This window comes from Pyrus communis, chromosome 5, assembly GCF_041283825.1.
Source record: "Pyrus communis isolate YQ-2024b chromosome 5, ASM4128382v1, whole genome shotgun sequence".
NCBI lineage: Eukaryota > Viridiplantae > Streptophyta > Magnoliopsida > Rosales > Rosaceae > Pyrus > Pyrus communis.
Genome location: NC_142569.1, coordinates 30881386 through 30902966, shown reverse-complemented (window position 1 = coordinate 30902966; position 21581 = coordinate 30881386). Strand labels below are relative to the sequence as shown.

The 21581-nt window shown below is 38.1% G+C and overlaps 2 protein-coding genes across 2 annotated transcripts; both read right to left on the bottom strand.

Moving 5' to 3' along the window:
* Positions 1-2612: 2612 nt before the first annotated feature.
* Positions 2613-5231, bottom strand: LOC137725932 (putative H/ACA ribonucleoprotein complex subunit 1-like protein 1). Its single transcript, XM_068464774.2, has 4 exons — positions 4994-5231; positions 4377-4525; positions 4166-4281; positions 2613-3016 (listed from the first exon to the last, which is right to left on the bottom strand). Exons 1-4 carry the CDS (start codon positions 5115-5117, stop codon positions 2866-2868), a joined length of 540 nt encoding a protein of 179 aa, XP_068320875.1. The 5' UTR covers positions 5118-5231; the 3' UTR covers positions 2613-2865.
* A 4841-nt stretch (positions 5232-10072) lies between these two features.
* LOC137725407 (dicarboxylate transporter 2.1, chloroplastic) lies at positions 10073-15294 on the bottom strand. Its single transcript, XM_068464073.2, has 4 exons — positions 14274-15294; positions 12716-13029; positions 11071-11519; positions 10073-10431 (listed from the first exon to the last, which is right to left on the bottom strand). Exons 1-4 carry the CDS (start codon positions 15087-15089, stop codon positions 10316-10318), a joined length of 1695 nt encoding a protein of 564 aa, XP_068320174.1. The 5' UTR covers positions 15090-15294; the 3' UTR covers positions 10073-10315.
* Between the last annotated feature and the right edge of the window lie 6287 nt (positions 15295-21581).

The following is a 21581-nucleotide window of genomic DNA, read 5'->3' as shown; positions in this document are numbered from 1 at the left end:
CAAAATCTACGAAACCCTAATTTATTCTTGAATTGGAAGATATTACAATCAAATTCAAGAAATTGCCTTAATTTAGGAGGATTAGTGGTCAAATATGAATGTTGGCAGGGAATTTGTATCTCGATTCGTAAACCTTGCAGTTGGGTTATGAGTAAAGTCAAAGGTGCTGGTCGTGATTCATCACTAGTGCGGTGGTGCCTGATAGTAGTGACTTGGACGACGAAATTAGATACGCATGTGGTGTTGGTAGTGGCTGGACGGAGACAGATGGCAATGGGAAAGAGAAAGTGAGCGTCGAGAGCCGAGACAGAGAGAATACAGAGTTGGTACTGCGAGTCTGGACTCTGGCTGAGAGAGTTATCATATAGAGTGAGAGGTATAAAAAAATCCAACGGTAAGGATTTAATCTCACTTATATCAGATTTCTTTTATGAAAAACTAATGAAAATGGTTTGAAAACTTGAAAACTTTGAGTTCTAACGATAAGGACAAAATAAAGGGTAAAGTGAATAGTAACATGATTGACTTTTTAGTGTAAAAATATGATTTTTCGTTAAAATGAACCGTACCGGGAGCTTTTCATTAAAATTCCCTTAATTTTATGCCTATTGTAGTAAAGGTCTTTTAGTAGTTGAAAATTACCAAATTAACCTTTTTCTTCCCGACTTGAAACCGGTTACCCACGGGTAGTCCTTTTTAGAACCCGCTATTAACGGGTGACCCGATTAGTTTACATATTGATCCAAAATCAATTGTTTTTGTATCATTTCGCGTCGGGTCCTGGTATCTTAGCCTCTCTTTTAAGACAATTGGAAGACATCTTTTAATGTGAGTTGCTAGTAAAGAAAAATAATGGCTTCCACAAGAAGTTGTAACTCTTGTAAGCTTCGCCCATGCATGTGGTCTCTTTGTGAATAGGGTGTTGGGTTTTCATCTATGCATCATCCCAAATTCGAAATTACAACTTCTTGTGGATAGGGTGGACTGACATAACCAAACCAATAGTTGGTCATTTTTGTAAATACGTTTAACTTTGGTAGCATTCAACTATTTATTAATACAGTTTGACCTAAACAACTAAGAAACAGTTATCAGTGCCATCAAAGTGCAACTTATTTATAAAAATGTCATCGCCTCATTTTTTTTTTTTTGGTTCCTTATTATTAATAAAAGTTCATTCGGTGTTTTTGGCTTAAAATAAAGTTTGAGGGCCTATTCATTAGTTTTCGGATTTAACTTGGCTCCTTACGAGGAGTTCCACCTCAATTCACTACGGGACTGATTTACATAACTTCATGTTTATGATCAGAACCGTTTATAATATAATTCATTTTGTAAAAATCTTTTCTGTAAAAAAAATCAATAAAATATAAGATCGTTTAGTCATCAAATTGCATAAAACAAATGGACAGATTCGATAAAAGAATTACGAGCCGTCAATCTATTTGTTACAATTGATTGACTAAACAACCTTAATTTTTATTGATTTCTTTGTCGAGATGGTATTTACAAAATAATAAATAATATAAACGATTCTAATTATAAACATAAAATTTTGAGAATCTGCCATTAAAATGAACAGAGGAGGTGGCACTCCTCATTTTGAGGAGCCAAGCCTATCTCTTACTTTTCTATAAATTCTAGGCATATTTATTGGTTTGGCCTGAAACTAGATTTGTCTCAATTGCCTCATGAATTCCCAAAATCAAACCATTACACCCAATTTTCGTCACTGTTGTCTCATGGACGTTAAAATGAAAGGGCAGTATGGACATTTAACAGGAAAATCAATAAATAAGCCAAAATTTTATGGCTGCACAAATTTGATGGTTCCACATATTCAAATCCAAGAGCCAAGGCGTTACCACGTGGCCAACAGTCATAATTCTGACCGTTGGGCCTTTTTTTTTATCTATTTTATTTTTATTTTTGGTGAAAAAAACGTGGACCGTTGATCTATGATCGGATGGTCCATTTTAAAAGTCAAATTTAAATTTTTTTTACCGTTGGAAATCCAACGGTCTACAAAAACTAGCCGTTGGAAATCCAACGGCACTGAGGAGGGCCACGTAGCTCTAATCCGGGTGAACACAAGTGGGCTGACAAGCGGGCCCCGCCGCCTGCACCCTTGTCTCCTATTCACGCCCAGTCACGAGTGTGCTACACACGCCAGCCAAATAGGCCGACCTCTGGGTCTGTCCGAAATGGGCTGGTCTGTTGCCTAGCTTGAGCTGGGTGCCAGGCTGTTTTGCGGGCTAGAGCAGATTGATAGGGTACTGGGCTGATTTTTGGACAGGATGCTAGGCAATTTTGTGTCCGGTGGAACTGCTCTCGAGCTCTCCTAATACCCATTTTCCAACTACTTCTCAGATACAACTAGCCACGAGAATCTCACATTTGACTAGCGTTCCCCTCTACATCCCAAACGCATTGAGCAAGTACTTTGTCTTTTAAAGGGTGTTGTTCTTTCTTTTATCTCTTTCAATATATACATCCGTCACCAACAACAATGTTGATTAGCCATACTCTCCCCCATTATAACTTTGTAATCCTTACAAATTATCGAATCTCCTCATTAGAAAGAAATCTATTTGTGTTTTTTTACGAAGGCATTGTAGACGAGGATCATTTTAATAGAAGAATTCTTAAATTCAAAACAAACATCTCCCTCTGCCCCTGAAGCCACCGCGGTTGCAGCCAGGAGCCTAGGATCATAAAACTACAATACAAAAGGAAAATAAATAGTCCATCAACCGCATGTCAACCACCATAATCAGCATGAAATTGTGATTCTTGTGAGCCCTACGCATGCTAAAACCACGACGCAAAGTGGGTAGGGCACTAGAAATATTACAAAATGTTAATCTAAAATCTCCCTCTCCCCCTGAAGCCACCACGGTTACCACCCCTCGGAGGACCCCTTCCCCTTGGAGGACCCCTTCCCCTTGAAAAACCTCTTCCCCTCGGAGTACCCCTTCCACGGCCTCCGCCTCGAGAAAATGCTGGCTTCTGTCCCCTGCAGCAAAACCACCCATACATGTGTCACTTGCAAGAATTCATAATGAGAATAATATGACAATTACTTCAGATGAACAATGGAAGACCTTTCTAACACAACTAAAAACAGATTACCACAAAAAACCATGTTCATAGAAAGAACCAAAATTTAACTTTTAGAGGGAGAAAAAAAATCTAAATACATCAACAATGAAGCAAACTCACAGAGGGCATCTCAATATCACAAGGATTATTTTTTAAAAAAAAATTGAATATTTATTTATTGTACATCTGAGACGAAAGCACCTCTTTGTGGACAATTGGACATCAACGAGATTAAATATATAATTCGTGAATTTTCTTCCATGAGAGCACCATACCCTGCCGAGCATGAACTCTTCAAGAAGCATCTACTAAAGTAAACTGAAGGAAACTGTCCAAATTTTTTAGGGACAAGGAATTGTCACTCGACACAGTACAAGGAAAGGACCTGATGAATATGAATATATCAGAGACAAGGATCACACATAAAATTAGCTCATGTGTTCACTGAATGGCATAGTTAAGTCCATCAACAAGCCATTTTGAAGAGAATTTTCCGACATTGTATGTCAAATAAAAATAACAGAGTTCAAAATAAGCCTTTTGAAAGATCATACAAAAATCTTGAAAGTCATGTGTATTTTGAAATAAAAAACATTCCATCAGCCAACTCCTGTTTTTATCAAACATAACATTTGAAGATAAGAAAAAGAATAAAGAGTTCATTGAGAAAATCCCCAAGGAACCAATGGGATATCTATTATCTATAATAAGTAGAATTTGGTCTAGCAATGTGACCAAAACTAAGGTAGACTAATTAGCATTTTGCTTGTCCTAGCTTGGAAACAAAGCTTGACCTCAAGTTGACAGTATAGAAGACTGAATTTGTCATCTTAGTAACAACACGAGTTTATGCTGCCACACTTAAAAATAACTTACGGCGCTGTCATCTTAACAATAAACCCCTTCCAAGAATAAAGGGGGCACGAAGTAACACGGAATGATATTACTACTTGCAGTTGTTCATTAGAAGGCATGTGTTGTCTAATTAAAGTACGGAACCTTGTCATTATCCCAACTCAAACATGAAATTCAACGTAAATAATGTGAAAGTAAGAAATCATACTTTGGCTGTGGAAGAAATCTTTCAAGAGGAAGAAGCTTCATTGGGTCAATATAGAACTTATCTCCCTGGGAATACGAAGTCGCCACAATGCCTTCCATAACTTTAACTGAAAAGTACTGCAATTGCATCAAAAGAAACCATATTAAACATCCAAACCTAAAAAACAAGCTGCAATGAGTTGGCATCATAAACAGCGCACACGAGGACTCACAGATTCGTTGATCGGACCAAATATTTCATCAACCTTCCCTATCTGAGTCTTGTTCTGCAGATAGATTGGGGCATTAAAGTGGGGTATCTTCGAATTCGTGAGCTTCGTGACTGCCTCACCCTCACATGCATGAACAAATGTTGAAACCTCTGCACACCAAAAAATGCAACATTACAAAAATCAATAAACCATCTAATGTGCAAAAGTAACAGAATTCGAAATCTACATGCTTTCCAAATAACAACCGAACAACGCAAATATAAATCAGAAAACATAACATGTTGGTTGAGGAATTCAAAATAAATAAATAAATAAAATCAAACAAAATTCATCGCATTATAATACTTAAAACAGCAAATTGGGTGTTTTGTTTTTTCTTCTGCAGAGGGTGAGACATATTTCACCAACCAAGATTTCTACTTAACTTAGAAATTCCACAGAAGTTGAACATATAGTTTCATGACAAACTTAACAAAGATTTGAAACCTCCACGGAAACCCAAATCCCCCACTAAAATGGAAGAACTACCCAAAAAATTTAACAAAAATCAATAAGTTTCCATTCAACGGAAACACAGAAGCTGAAATAAATAAGTTTTGGAAGAAAAATGAACAGACCTATGACTTCGGAAGGAGGGCCCTCATCGCGGAAGAAACCGCGACCGCCACTGTTAAACCCGCGACCGCCACCACTGCGCCCGCGGGAGCCTCTGAACCCTCCGCCGCCTCTGGGAGGTCGCATGATTTTTTGGGTGATTTAGGAAGGAGGAGGAGGAGCTTTCAGAGAGAGTGTTGGTTTTGGCGGAAGAGTGGCTTCGGCTTCCAATACAATAAACGAGTGAATGGCCTAGGGTTTTAGCATGTGGGTCTAGGGCTTTTCATGCTCCGACTTCAAATGACTAAAATACCCCTGCTTTGACATGGATTCCGCAGCCTTGGGTCATGTCACTCAACGGGCCGGCCCAAATTTAGTTATTTCAAATTAAAAAAATTAGAATAAGTACCTAAATCCCCCTAACCTTTTAGTGTTATTTCAAATTTGTTTCAACTTTTCTGATCATTCTAAACAAGTAACTAACCTATTAAAATGTCACATCCATTCAGTTCCAGTTAAAAATCTGTCAAATTATCTAGGAGTTACTTTGTCTCCAAAATCAATAGAAGTAGCCACTTAGTACTATTGTCTAGTGGTATTTCTCTCCACTTGTAAGTGAAAGGTCTTAGGTTCAATTCTCGCCAAAGACGAATTTGAATCATATTATTGCTAGCCTATTATGAGGCTAAGCCCACTCATTCCCTTAGTGTAGATAATATCGTTTGTTCAAAACAAAAAAAAAAAAAAAAAAAAAAAAATAGAAGTCATGGGAACATAGCCTCCACCAACTACCTAGCACCACCACCCCCACATGCCATCACCTCCAAACTCAACACAAAGCCACCAACTCCACCAAGGCCATTTCTGAGTTTTCAAATGCCCAGGGCGAAATTTATGGTGCCTTTTGTAGATTGATTAATAAACATTCTTTTTACAAATTAATTAATTTTAGGGAATTGTTATTAGCACTCCAAAAATCTCATTTGGCACTCCAAACTTTCTATAATTAGAAGGAAAAATACACTTGTGAGGAGTGTAGAATAAGATTTTTGAAGTGTTAATAACAGTTCTCTAATTTTATTAACAATGATAAAATATCATGATTAGAAAATAATATGCGGACTAAAAAAGGATTACAATCGAAGGGAGGAAACCTATGCAATCTGGAGAGCACGACTGAATACATAAACAATGCCAAGATTAAAAGAAAATAAAATAATTTGGAGAGCTACAGATTGATAGATAAATACCTTCTAACGCTCAAATCCTAGATTTGTACAAAAGACATAAGCATTTGTGCATATGACCCTTTGTTTTAATGTTGATTTGTGTGTTTATTTGTTCTTATGTTATGTGTCTTAAGTTGTGCAGGGGTTGTGCACATGAGTTGAGTCATGTCAGAGGTGTGAGTGGATTTGCAATGGTCATCTTACTTATTCCTATTTGTTGAGTAATCGAATCCAAAAGGAGCAACATACTCCATCTTCTCTCTTCATTGATCAACTAAATCAATTCTTCTATGATTTTCAATTTTTAATTTTTAAAATCAAAGCCTAATTCGAATACAAAAATCAAGATGACAAGGTTTTGAGTTTGGATGTTAATTTGATGAGTCATGAAAAAAAATTGGTGTTGAATCACTAATGAGATGAATAAAGAAAGTTTAAATTTAAATTCTTTTAGAAATGTGGCACTGTTCATTTACTATTTTTCTTAAAAAAGGGAAGACTGTTCATTTGTTGGTTTTTTTTTTTTAAATAATTAAAAATAAAGAAAAGAGAGACATTACAAGGGATCAAACACGCAATCGCATACACTTTTTTTTGTCAAACAATAAGATTTTGTTAGATTAGATGTTAAATCAGCCATTGAACTCACACCGTCATGCAATGACTTAACATTTTTCCACCACTGTAGTCTAGGGCCACTTACGCTAAAGAAACACTTTGATTATTATTACTCATCTTGTTTTCTATTTATACAAATATAACATAAACTCATATAAAAGTACTCTAATATTTTTGGTTCCCCCAATTTTTTGGGGCCTCGGACAGTCACCTTGCTTACATTGAGCCAGAGCTGGCTATGAACTCCACCGTACAACTCAAGCCTCTAACATCAAGAAGAAGGTCATGGAGGTTGCTGAAATGGTATGGACTGCCATGATGTGGCCATCACCCTATTCACCACCCACAAAGAAGAATTGCAAGCTTTACAAGTTGAGAATCGGCGTATGAGGAAAAACACATGAGCAGAAACAAGCTCTGTGAAACCATATCTAAATTCTTAACCCTCTCCTTTGTTAGAAGATTGCCCTCCTAATGTAATTTCAAGTTGAGTCCATTTTTTATTCAATACAATACCAATTTGATCATTGGGTTCTATATTATAGAATCTATGCTTGAAATTAGATATTGAGGCAACTATTAATGTTGACCATAATATATCAAGTTGGTGGGTTTTGACTAAAATCTATGTTTCAAAAATTAATTGAGGCTTAATGGAAGTGACATTTTCAATAGGTTAGATACTTGTTTGGAATGTCTAAAAATGTTGAAACCAATTCGAATGACACTAAAAGGTTAGGGGTTTTAGGTACTTAATCCTTTTTTTATTTGAACCTTTTTCTTTTAAGTTGTTTTATTTTTTTTCCAAAAGATAAACTTATTTTAAGTTAATTATCAAATATTTTTATTCGATTATTAATATTTTTTTTTGTCAAAATAATATAATTTTAATACAAAAGGTATTTCAGCATAATTGATGTCAAATTAATCTTCCTCCCCATACACTATAAGGTGTCAACGTAATTTTGGCCTCTAGGTCAAATGGTGCTAGAGCATATCATCGGTGCCTCAAGGAATGCATCGTAGGAATTCGAACTAAGGTTGGGGATTCTAAATCTTTGTTTGTTTTGTTTTTTACTATACTAGCCCCTTGGGGTTGATAATTACAGTACTTACCAACAGTTGAAAGAATTGCACGTGAGGGTGTAACTGATGAGGCTAACAAAAGTTGAACACTTGATTCAAGTGTTTGTCCTTGATGGATTTGGGCTTTGCAAACAAATGTGAATAGACACATGATTTAAGTGGTCCACCCCTCAAAATTAGGTTACATCCACTGAGTTTCTTTTATAGATTGAGAATAAGGTTACAAATAGCGCTCGGCTAGAATAGTACAATTTTTATCTCAATTCGTCCGACCCATTCTAAAGAGTACTTATCCTTCTTATACAAGTTGTCCTGTGAAACCTTTAGGTTCGAATCTATCACTTCCTTTGCATTTAATGTGCCAAATCTACATATTAGACGTGCTAGTTGTCCCTTCATTCTTTGGCAGACATGTGGCAATAAGGGGACATTGGAGCAAGTTCACTTGTGTCCTTTTTTGGGATAATGCGGTCGAGCGCCTTGCTTAGCCTAGAGTTAGTAGGAACTTGTACCCGAGTGTCCTACATGTCAGCCTTTATGTCCCTTCGTAAGCCTCTATTCTAACCACCATGTGGATTAAGGTTGACGTCTGACTAGGCTTGCTCCTTTTATTTTTGGGACCTCATACCTTAAAGCTGCCAATGGTCAACTTACCTTTTGATGCTCGGAAAGCGCTTTATGGAGAAGTGTTCAACTTGATTGTTGACACGACACTCGGAGACCAACTCATGGGCCCCCTTGAAGTACTCGGCTTCACCTTTCTATACTCATTGGGCCTTAATTTTAGTGTTCCTTTAGGCCCGTGTTTCTTCGGCCTTGTCAGGGTCCAAAAAGACCCTACATTAATAGAGGGGAAATAGGAGGGTTTGAACATAAGACGCAGTAAGTTGAAAATGAATTCCCAAATCACCAAAGGCAATCCACCATTAGATTTTTCTTAAGGAAAACTAATGAAAAAAACTTCAAAAATTTGAGTTTTAATCAAAATGACAAAAATGTGTTGCAAGTGAATAATAGGTACCAAAAGTGACTTTTTAGAGTAAAAATATCATTTTTATTAAAAGTGAATAGTACCGGAAGTATTTCGTTAAAACTCTATTTTTCTTATGACTAGATAGAGTGTCATTATAAAGAGATTTCACCGTAATAGTAATTTGCTAATAGATTTCAATTTTTCGGTTAATTTGTATTAATCCTATTATAGCAAAATTAGTAATTTTGAAACCCCATCAATTTAAATCTCATCGCCAACTGCTAGTGATAGATTGCCTTGTTGGACATTGTTTTTTGCGTTCAGATCATTCCACTCATGTGTAGTTTAAATTGGTAATATCGCATGTATAATAAAAATAAAAAATAAAAAACTAAAACTCAACACCAACTAATCCCATAATACCCAAAACAAGGAACTCCAAAATCTCATCATCTTAAATCCCTTCACTCTCTTATCCCATCATCAGCAAATTCCTTAATATAAATCCTCCATCCAAGAGAACCTCCAGGGTATGTTTGGGTGAGATACTTTTAAACTCCAAGGAATTTGTAGAAAGAGATGAAGAAATGGATCACGAAGAGTTAGATAGGAAGGACACCACGTGATAACTACCAAGCATTCTTTTGCAAATCTCTTTCACGTGTTTTTATAATACGTATATGGTGTATTTTTAATCTCTCGAATACCTAGTTTTGCAAATCTCTTTGAATGAGGGAAATAGTTTTGCACTGGGCAATCAAAAGATCCCTTCGCGTCAACCCACATTTGAAGGGGGTCATTGCTGGATTAAAGAAGGTTGTATTGTCTGCCCACCCGTCCCTTCTTTGTCCCCCAACGATTTTGACTAATTTTTTCTCCTGCGCAAGTGGCTCTTGTAATCGATGAACCTCAGCATACTCCTGGTTACGCCGACATTCATATATTAGATATTGCATCAATAGTTCGCACATATTGTTATACCAATACATCAGTATAACGTGTTAAACGATCTGGATATTCAATCTCAATCGTCATTCGTATCGTTTGAGTTGCTCCATGTATTGAATTCTGGTCACGCGCAGGAGAGAAACTCAGGATTCCAAACCTTTAGAAAGGTATGAGAATAACTTTGTAGCAATGCTAGCCCTTTTCAAGTCCGGGAATGATGCTCGGAATCTCATTGACCATAGCAAGCATTTCACTGGAATTCCTGTTTAGATTGCGAGGAACTCGAATAACAACATCAATATGAGAAAGGGTAACCCATGATCTGTAAACCTATGGTTTCACAATTTTTTATCGGCTTCCGCCAGAAGGATGATATAACAGGGAAGACCAAAACAATAGTTCACCTCTCAATGACGGCCTCAATTCTGCCCTGAAAATAATGATATAACAGGGAAGACCAAATAATCTACTTACAAGGAAACTGAAGAAAATCAGTAGAGGCCCAAAAATTTCCACCAGAAGGATCCTACTATTGCCCAGATGACAGCATTAACAAGAGCCATTATAAAGCCAACTTTGAACACATCAGGAAGATCAACATAACCAGCTGTTGGAAACAACAAACAAAATCTTATCAGTAGTCGCCCGAAACAGATTCTGATAAAGACAATCCATTTTTTTTTCATGTTCTTGACTTCTGAGCGCTTTTGTCAAAACAATAAAGGGGGAGAGGGAGAGAGCAAGGGTCATACAAATAGAGGAAGGTAAATAAAAAAATTTGAGGCGATCAAAATGTAAGCAAAAGATTTCAATTTCACATCAACTTATACAACACGCCAATTTCATGTTGTAACCTCATGCTAACTCCTTCAAACTTTCTATCCAAAAAATGAAACCGAGTCCTTTCACTGCTGAATAATCCTAAAATTTGCCTTAAAAAAGTAAAAAATATCCCTGAATGAGCGACGCACATGCCATGTTTTGAATGGAGAACTTGACAGGGTGAGGTTGTCATGGGTTTTGAAAAATTAACAGGACATCTTTCTTAAATTTCTTTTTCTGAGGTGACAATGAAATTTGTACATAAATTCAAGAGACATACAGACAATTTTCCCTAATTTTAAAGACCATAAAATAATAAAATGAAGCAACTGTCACTGAAAAGGAAAATGAACACTACAGAAATGTAATTGTTTACGGAAAAAAAATTCCAAACTTATGAATGGGATGTTGGAAGGGGGCATACCTCCGTAGTATACAGCAGCCTGACCACTGCTATAATGTGTTAAAGCCCCAAACAGATTTGTATTGTAAGCTAAAGCCAACGCTGCCAAAACACCAGGTACCCCAGCTGCCAAGTTCATGGCAAGAAATGCAGAGTATAAAGCACCCACATGACCGGTTTGACTTGCAAAGAGGTAATGGATGAAGAAGTAAGCTGCCTGAAGAACGCCAAATGCAGCTGGCCAGCTTAAAGAGTAGGACTGAAGCGTCTTGGCTACACTACTAGACATCCAATTTACAATACCAAGATTTGTCAACTGGCCAGCCATACCGACTAGAACAGAAAACCAAGCCAATGTATCCCATGCTGATTTTTCACTTAAGCAGTCATCCCAATCAAGGACTCCTAACAAAAGGAGTACAGATAAGCCAATCATTGCAGTTACAACGCTTGCTAAACCAAGAGCATCTCTGCAAGGGAACAAAGAAAGGAATTGGTGAATCAGAAGATTTAGAACCCTAGTAGAACAAAATGCATTCCCAGGGAAATCATGAACAGAAGTTACACACACAGACACACACAATGTGTTTGCTACTGTCGACCATCACTATAAGAATATGTGGTTTGGTTGAAAATGTTGCACTAAAGGACTCTTTGGATAAAATTATATAACAAAAAACTAAATAAACATTACTAATGACATAATTCGACATTGTATGGACTACATGAGGGCACACGCAATACATCTATAAGTCCAAACAATCAAGGTCATATGGTCAAAACTACTAGCCATCATCCTTGAACTCACAAGTCAAATTCTTTGGTAATAGCAAGCTTTTGAAAGTAAGACATTGAATAGGCATGCTTTCTTGTTATCTTCTGTTTTTCCCTTTGCTGTATGTGAAGAATAGTTACAGAATATTCTACTCAATATGATTAGCAAGACACCAAAAGACACAGCTGGCAAAGTGAAATGGACAGACAAAACCCAGTATTTCAGATCTGAAAGAAAATTTTGAACAAGAAATTCTTCAAGAAAGGGTAGCCAAGTGCACCAGGTTTGGAGAGGTCTAATGTACCCAACTGTACAGAGGCTATTTCCTATTTCATAATGTTATGCCAAAGTAGGTAACATTTGAAGAGTCACTTTCTTAAGGGAAAACAACTATATTGATAGATGAAACATATTGAAGTAAGCACCTCAATAGGTAGGTTTTATCCTATTAAGAAACGTTACCTCTTTGATAAAAAAACGTTACCTCACCTCTGGTGACTACAACCAGTAACATTAAGGATAATAACACTTAAAAAAGTTCATCCTGTTCAAACTGTAAATAAGTTTGTGGAGATACAGGTCGAGGAAATTCATCTTCTTTAACCCCCAAAAGAGTCATATTTACAAAATTATGTTTGACCAACTAAAGATGCCCTTGAGAAATAACCATTGCTGGGAACAGAAACAGGAGATTAAATGAAAGATAAAAATCTCCATTAAAAATCTCAATGATTGTAATTATATAGTCCATGGAAACATCCCAGTATCCCAAGCAAAGTCCTATTCTTGGTGAAAAATTTATCAGATTGCAAAAAATAAGGATATGCAATTATGGTCCACTGGACATGTAAAATTAATAGTAAATAGTCCAAAGCCAGAAAAGCTACTTACCCGAAGACCCACAAAGAGACAGCAAGAAGCATTGTACAAACCATAATGAATTCATTCTTTGTGACGGGACCCATATTCTCCAATTTCTTTGTAGCCATGGCAGGGGCATCAGGTGTGTCTTTGGTTTCTGGAGGAAATAGCTTGTATAAGACTAGCGGAGTAGCTAGAAGGCAGACAAATGCTGGTAAACTAGCAGCCTTGAACCAAGAAACCCAAGGGCTTGAAACAATCACCCCAAGTTCCTCAGCTAATTTAAGGCACAGCAAATTTTGAGCTGCAGCCGTTAAGAAAAGAGCACTAGAATTACCAGCGGACTGTCACCCATCAGAAAACACAGATGCATGAGTCACATGATGACACAAATAACATATATTAATAGAATCAGCAAGGAAAGAATATTTAATACAGTAATACATTATGCTGAATTAATGCAATAGAGAAAATATAAAAAACTGTTGTTTAGTACATTGGATCTCTTAATTCACACATGAGAGCTCCTACCCTTCTTTCAACAAACAATTGTACGGATAATAAGCAAGATTTAAATCCAAGTTTGATTAGAGAAGCTAGTGTGCTATGTAGCCGAGGTTTACTTTATAGTAGGCCCCAACTCAATGATTGCCCAAGAATTAGACCAGAAGTGGTTTTATTTACTTTTTATTTTAAAAGGACATCCACCATTTACGAGTCCAGAGATTAATTGACAAGTGGGAGGAAACATTTCACTACTGGCTACTAAGAACCTATCAGAACTCTTTTTAGGGAGAGTAAAGAAAAAGAAGCCAGAAGGTTATGAAACAAAGGTTAAAGGATCTATATTTTTAAATACAATCCACTGATGTAGGGCATGACTAGAAAGAGTTTTATGCTCTTCTCTGCACTTTGGCTAATTACCAGGGAACTTAAGCTTTTTGTTTTCAAACAAACACACAGGAGGAGACAAAAGTTAAAAATATAAAGCATGGTACAGCAACGAAGAGAGGGAAAAGGAAATTCTCTTGTGTATAACTCAACAACGACTAGAGCAAAGGAGGTGGTATCTGTTTGAAACGAAAGGCGGAACAATGACGAAAACGCTATTCTCAGGTAATTCAACAATAATAAAGTGAAGCGCAGTTGTTTTTCGAAGAAAAAGGAAAAGTTCTCTTCCCATCAAATTCAGCATAAACTAAAGGCAAAGTGCAAAGAACAGTTAGACAATAACTCCCCACCCTCCTCCTCCCCCTGCAGAGCTCTAGTTTTCTTCGTCCTGCATCCGTGGGTATTGTACATCAAGAGCATTTCGTTTTCCATATTTTTACCACAACTTTTGGTTCAAATAAAGAGAAGCACTGAATTAAGATATACAAACAACAGCTTAAGTAAAAGTGCAAAAGAAATCTCCTCCTAACTGAGTTTATCTAAGTGAGATCATTCACAATACTACAGGTATCCAAAGAGACAATCAATGAAAGATCTTATCGAGTCCGTACCCCATATATGAAATACTGAAGAAATCCATTGGTTAAAGATGTAGAATTCATATATCTACAAATTAGGGAACTGAACGAGCACCAACCTGAAACTGAGACATAATCAGATAAGAACCAAGCTTTCTTTTGGAGGGGTCACCCGGTTTACTCCCGCCGGAGAGGGACAACGACTTGATAATGGGCAAGAAAACACCGCCAGCCCTGGCCGTGGTACTCGGCATCGCCGGAGCAATTAGTGCCTCGCTTATTGTCAGCCCATAAGACAATCCCAGTGTGCTCTTCCCCAACCACTTGACAAAGTAGGTTGCAATCCGATCCCCCAAGCCCGTCTTCACGAACCCGCGAGCGAAAAAGAAGGAAATGACAATCAACCAGATCACCTCATTGGTAAAAGCACTGAAGGCCGTCGGGAAGGACAGAGTTCCGGTCACAACGGAGGTGGTGAGGCCAAGAAAGGCCCAAGCGCCGACGGGTAACGGGCTCAGAACCAGGCCAGCAATGGTGGATAGGAAAATGGCGAGCAATTGCCAGGCTTGTGGGGTGACTTGGACTGGTTTGGGGACGAAAAAGCGGACCACAATGCCTATGGCGATGGAGATGATGAAGGGGATTGGTTTGGCGCCTTGAAGCGGCTGTGCCGGCGGTGGTGCAAGAGTGGTTTGGGGCAGTGCGGATTGAGAGGCTTGGATTGGGAAATGGGTTTTTCTGGGTTTTGAGGAATGAGACAAGGAGATGAAAGGTTTTGAGGGCAAGAGGGATGGTGATCGGAGGGTGGGGAGTGAGGAAAATGATTGGATGGACGGTGGGGATTTGACGAGGGGTTTTGAGCAGCGGAATAAGGAAGCGCGGGAAGAGAGAGGGAAGGTGGAGGAGGAGAGAGAGTGGAGGGCGAAGCTCTCCATTGTCGCCAACTCTTTAGAGAGAGAGCAATGAATGAGAAATGGAATGAGAGAGATAGAGAGGGAGGATTTGGTGTATTTTGTGGGAGAAGGGCGGAGCTTCCAAGGGCGGGAGAGAAAGAGGCGGAGACGCAGAGGGCACTGAGTATCTGAATCTGATCCTCATGTGAGTGAGGAGGGAATTCAATGGAATTTTAATTTTAATTTTAATTTTAATTTTCCTTTTCTTTCTATTTTTTATTATATGCCCTTTTCTTATATGTAAAAGTTTAAAGGAGTCTAACCCCAAATCGAGTGGGCATCAATTGATTTCAACGGTTTTGATGGCTTTGGTTTGGACCGTTTGGTTGGATTTTTTTGGGTTCATTTTTACATTCGATTAGTAATAATGTGGTTTAAATTCGTATTTGATGAAAATCAAAACTAAAATCTTTCACTTATAATTGAAAAGCAATACTACTAAACCGTAGTATTAAGTGACACTTTGTTGAATTTTAATCTAGTTGAATAATTTAAAAATCAAATCGAACTGATTTATTTTAATTTAGTTCAATTTTGACTTTTGATAATTTTAAAATTAATTAAAATCAAATTGAACAATTATATATTTTTTAATTATTATTTTACTTACTTACTAATATTAATATATTGTAAATTATTTGAAGGTGCTACTACTATGCAAATATTATAAATGTCAACCAGTTATACGTTATTTATAATAATGATTAATAATTAGAAGATTTGTTGATATTATATCCCTATGTAGGGGGTGGGCACTGTCCGGTTAGGCCTAGTTATCTCTCAAATCAGAACTAGAGTTGAAAAATATCAACGGTTCAGTTCAGTGTGTTCCACTCAAATTTGTTACTTCCCTGTTTTTATGCCCACCCCAAGTTAGTTTTACTCCGCCGCTCAGCACTACGGTTTGGTGGTATTCCTCTTTACTTGGAAGTGAGAAAGGTTTTAGGTTCGAATCTTGTGGATGCTGAATTCGATACCAAATTAGGTTGTCCATTGTGTAGCTTAGCCAAACTCCCTTTTTCCCTAGTGTAAAAATATCGATGTATTTAAAAAACAAAAAAGGTTAGTTTTACTCCATCCCAGTATCGATCTCGAGCATACCATACGTACACAAACTTGTGCCAGCAAGAAAAATAAATTCAACTAATGACTAACAATACTACTTCTTGCAACACTCATAAATAAAATAAAATAAATTCTAATATTGGTAAACCATTAAAAATACATCAAGCAGAGCTTATAAAAAAGAAAAAACCATGTTTGGGGTATTATGAGATGGAGGCTACATGTTGGGATAATGGATGAGGAGAAGAACTGAAGAAAGAAAAATGAAGAAGAGAAGAACTGAAGAAAATGAAAAAGTGGTGCGGCGCAAAAGAAGAGAGGAAGAGATGACAAAAAACCAATACTGCCAGCTTTAAACATCAGGGTATAGCTATGGCTTTCATGCTTGGACTTAATTAAATTTCATTTGGGTCTATATATAAAATGGGTTAAGTGAATTGGGTGCTTAAAAAAAAAAAAAAATTAAACGGTTTGGTCTGGTTCTGGCGGTTATGCAAAGATAAGAATCAAAACCGATATGAATAGGTCGATCCAGTATTTGAACCTAAATTGACTTATTTTGATAAAAAAAAAAATATATATATATATATATATATATATATATATAATTAAAATAAAAAAGCTCTCTCTGAAAGAGCACCAAACCCTAGCTTCAATGGCACTGCTGGCCCTTGCTATGGCTTGGGCTGGCGGCACCCTCTCCTCTCTTCCTCCTAGTCTCTTCCCCACCCTCTTACACCTTCCACAACTGTCTTTCTTGTTGTCTTCTTATTCTGACACGCCTTGATCCCAATACTCCCCGAATACCAGGATAGGCACGTGCTGGCCAACATCCGAGGGTGACGAAAGCCATTTATTGAGTGCAAATGCTGAAAACAAGGGGTAGATAAGACTTATAAATATAAAAGAATAATGAATATACATTTAAGGAACGTGTTTCGAGCATACAACTAACTAGAATACTAAAAGAAATAATATAAAATTGATTGAAACAAAGGATGGATCCTACACCGAGAGGACTCAAAGATGCCGATGCGGAAGTGCCTTGATGTCGGGATTGTATGCCTTGATTCTAAGTCCTAAAGGGGACGCAAAACAAATATGAGTGGACCAAGTTGATATATATATATATATATATAAAATAAAACAATTATCAACATACTAACCCCCAGGTTTAGGTTTTATGAAAACACATATATCATGATAAAATAGGTTTTTTGAAACCTAGCATGCCGTGCAATGTCTCAAAACATATCTCGTATATATAATAATCACTAGTGAATGTCCAATAACCCTCAAGGCCTCATGCCAACTCCCCGCCTATGTGCCATTTGCCAGAGGAAAATCACCCCCAAGCCCCGTGCCAACTTCCCGTCCTTGTGTTAATTGCCAGAGGAAAAACACTTCAAGCCCTATGCCAACACCGTAATCGTTGTTTGGGACGGACCAGAATCTATCATCCTGTAGCAGAATTGGGACCACTAGGTAAGTACAAAACCATTGAACATACATATATTGAAAAGCAACTTCATAGTATAAGGTCATCCATCATCTATACTATAAAGAAGTGTTCGAAACATGTTCTAAATATTATATCGTCGTCCATCAGATATTCTATAAAGAACACGGGTTATAAGAAAAATAGTAATAATTCAAATTAGCCTGAGTAAGCATGTTATCTCGTAAAACATTTTGTAAAATGTAATCATTAAATCATGTTTTTCATGTATGCATTTCTACTATTAAAACATGCATTTTTAGAAGGGGTTCACTCACTGTACACCATTGGTGCAAAGCCGTACCAAACAAGAATAACGGAAATGCCACTATTAAATTCACCTATGCACATAAAGGGTACATTTAGTCAACTCTACTCAAACAACTTAATTTGGGAAAACGGATGTCAGAAATGGGTTCAGGACGTCGAAATTAGCCTATGAGGGGTCCCAGACGAAAACCCGAGGGTGCGTTTGTTGCACCGGACTGTCTCGGACTGGATTAGCTTCAAGGACTAAGCTGGACTGGCTTAGACTAGACTAAGCTGGACTAGCTTAGTGAAGCGTTTGGTGCAGTGTCGGACTAAGGCATGAACCTTCTTTTTGTTTTTGTTTTTGTTTTTTTTTTTTTTTTTTGAAAATTCAATTGTTTTTCAAATTTTAATTCATATTTACTAATATTTTACAATTATTAATCTACAATTTTTTTTTCTCACTCACCCTCTCTCCACTCTATGTATCTTTCCTTTCAGTATCCCATCGTTTCCCTCGAATTAAACTCTACTCTGCATCTCTGTCCTCTCTCTCTCCCTTTCCTTTTTCTTCTCCCAATTTCAAGTTTTGTCAAACCTTTTCTTTCCCTTTCCACCTCTTGCCCTTCTCTTTGGGTGTTTTGCAATTCCCAAATGTGGTATTTTTGCAATTCCCAGATTTGGGATTTTTGCAATTCTCAGAGGCTTGGTGAGGTAACTGGTGGGGAGTCGGGGTTTGTGGAGTTGGGGGAGTGAAAGACAACGGTGGCTTGGGGTTGGAACGCTTAGATTTCTTGTGGGGCTGCATGACCCTCTTCGAAGTCTTTGTCATGGCCGTTCCGACTTCACTTGTAGAAATTCTAGATAGACTTGGATTTCTTGGATTTGTTTCCGTCAAACCCAGTTGAAGGCGAACGCAAGAGACGGTCTTAGTAGTTCGAAGCATTTTGGGGGGTCTCGCTAAGACCTCCTAGCGAGGTCGTTAGTCCTTGCGAGTCCCATCTAATCTCATTAAAACTAGTCCCTGCCAGTACCAAACACGAGACTGGACTAAGTGTTAGTCCAGTCCAGTCCAGTGATAGCTAGTGAGGGCAAACAAACGCACCCGAAAAGTCAACGGTTAGACTGGGTCAAAGTTAACGGGTCTGGGCCTAAAGGGTTTGGGTCTAATGGGTTTTAGGGTTTAAAGGGTATTGGGTTTAGGGTTATGGGGTTTAACGGGTTAGCTTAGGATGCATTGACCTAAGGCCCTAAAGGAAAATCGCCCAAAGGCCTTTTGGGTTTTTTAAAAAGAAATGGGTTTAGGGCTTGGGCTTAGGGCCCCCAACAACACGGCCCAAAGGCCCTTAGAACTGAAATGGGAAAATGGGTTTGGATTCAGGGCCTTCACAGATGAGGCCCAAGGCCTTTAAAACAAATAATAAAAATATACTAAAAAAAAATAAAAAAAAATAAAAGAAGGTTGGGCTGGGCTTGCCAGGAATGGCCCGAAGGCCTTAGACTTAAAAGGATTTGGGTTTGGGGTAATTGGGCTAGGTCTCAGCCCAAATGGGTTTGGGTTTCAAGGCAAACGGGTTGGGTTGACTTGTTTTCAGGCCAAGCTCTTGGTTAGTTTCTAGGTTGATTTTCCAAGGCTCATAACTTCTTCGTTACTCAACCAAATCGAGTGATTCAAAAACGAAAGTCATATTTCTCGAAGAGATGAAGAGAATGGTACCTTGCATGACAGCTAACTCGGCGTGGTTTGGCCTGAAAACACCTCAAAAGCCTCGGAGGTCGCCGGAAATTGGGTAAGATTCAAATGGATATAACTTCTTCAATACTCAATGAAATTGGGTGAAACAAAAGGAAAGTTGTAGTACTCGCGCGAGACGAAGAGATTGATACCTTGCATGCCGGCCAACTCGCCATGATTTGGCCAGAAATTACCTCAAAAGGGGCGATGCTCGTCGGAAAATTTGGAAAAGCTACTCTGAGATATTTTCTGCGATTCACACTATACACCACTTAAAACAACCTTTGATCTAACCCTAACACACAACCCAAGGGTTTCTAGAAGCTTACCAACATTTATGAAACACGTCGGAGAAGATGATGAATAATGATAACTTCACTGTGGGGCTCCAATTCTCGACCTGGGGTTTTTTGGGGCTCTTCCATCCAGGTGTGCAGGTGGTGGTGCATGTTTGTGATCACAAAGAGGAGGATGGTGGGTTTGTAGAGTGATGAAAGCTCGAGGAGAGGGAGTTCGAGAGTGAAGAGAGGGAGAAAGGTGAATGAGTTGTGACATAAAAAAGAGAGAGAGAGAGAGAGAGAGAGAGAGAGAGAGACTTTTAGAAAAAATAAAAGAAAAGGGGAAAGGGAACCAAGGGACAAAACAGGGGGTGGGCCCCTTGGGCTCACCAATTAAGAGCCAAAAACCAATTTTAAAAGAAAAAGATCTAGCCCAAGGTGAAATTTCACGAAAATACTCCCTTTGTTCCGATAAAATTGAGACGGGTTGTTACATATTCTTTCCTCCTTTCCCCCACCCTTTTCTAGCTCCCACCGTTACAAATTGGCTCCGCCGGTTTGTGGTCCTTGGCATGCCTTTTTGGCGTTCATCACCGCTCAGATCTCTCCCTACTTCTCACCCAGAAAATGCTTACTGCCTCCCCCTTTTCCCTTCACCTTTGCACCCATTTTTCCGTCCTTCATCTTGCTCCCAGTCTTATTTTCAAACCCATAATCACGATTTATATCTTGGAGTTTTGGGCTCTATTTTGACACAAGACTCAACCCTCCCAGCCCACTGCCGAACCGGCTTGCGGGAAAATTTGGGCGAAGTGTGGAACGATTCACTTCGGAATAAGGGTGTTTTACACACCCCCTTTGCCCTCGCCCTCCTCTTGTTACGTTTTGTGACCTTCCTTGCAGGTGTGGATGTGGAGGCTTTGTTTCTTTGTGGGCGGATTTTGTCGTATACTCTCAGATCTAGTTTATGGTTCGGGTTCTCTTTTTCTTTTAGGGCAGCGATTTTTTTCGCAGTGGAAGCAACGACGGTCTTTTGGATGCTAAAGATTAGGGTTTTTGTTGCTTTTCTGCTTTTGCTACCTACGGGCCTAATGATGTATGGGCCTCCCTTTGTGTTTTGGGTTGGTGCTCTACTTTGCTTGGGGCTGTTTTATCTTTTATGTCCTACTTTGTTTTATGTAAGGTTTTGTGTTTTGTTTGGACCTAAGCCCATTTTTCACAAGTTGTAATTTTCCTTACATTAATGGAATGTTTCTTCAACCCAAAAATAAAAAAAAAAAAATGAAAATTGACTTATTTTGATCAACACGATTTTTTATGGTTTATTTTGTCGCGGTTCGATTCAGTTTTGTGATTCCACGGTTTTTATGCCCACCCCTATCCCTATGCGAGATTGTAAACTCTGAGCTCCAAACTAATTCCTTCGTCCCATTCATATCCCAACCAAAGCAAACCACTAGATGTCAACTAATTATACTAGTAAACAGGATACCTACAATGAGTTAAGGTCCTCATTTTGAAGATTTTTGAAGATCAAATGTATATTAACTACAAAATAATATTAGTTTAGATTTAAAAACTTAAAATATTTGACAACTTATATTTAGCGCTTGTGAGGACCAAAAGTGACGGTTGATTCAAGGGACAGA

Excerpts from the sequence above, each read along its gene's own strand:
- LOC137725932 (XM_068464774.2), bottom strand. The coding sequence starts at position 5,117 with ATGCGACCTCCCAGAGGCGGCGGAGGGTTCAGAGGCTCCCGCGGGCGC. Across the intron at positions 4,526-4,993 it reads CCCTCCTTCCGAAGTCATAG|AGGTTTCAACATTTGTTCAT; the intron begins GTCTGTTCATTT and ends TTTGGTGTGCAG. Across the intron at positions 3,017-4,165 it reads AGATTTCTTCCACAGCCAAA|GGGACAGAAGCCAGCATTTT; the intron begins GTATGATTTCTT and ends GTTTTGCTGCAG.
- LOC137725407 (XM_068464073.2), bottom strand. The coding sequence starts at position 15,089 with ATGGAGAGCTTCGCCCTCCACTCTCTCTCCTCCTCCACCTTCCCTCTC. Across the intron at positions 13,030-14,273 it reads TGATTATGTCTCAGTTTCAG|TCCGCTGGTAATTCTAGTGC; the intron begins GTTGGTGCTCGT and ends GATGGGTGACAG. Across the intron at positions 10,432-11,070 it reads GGCTGCTGTATACTACGGAG|CTGGTTATGTTGATCTTCCT; the intron begins GTATGCCCCCTT and ends TGTTTCCAACAG.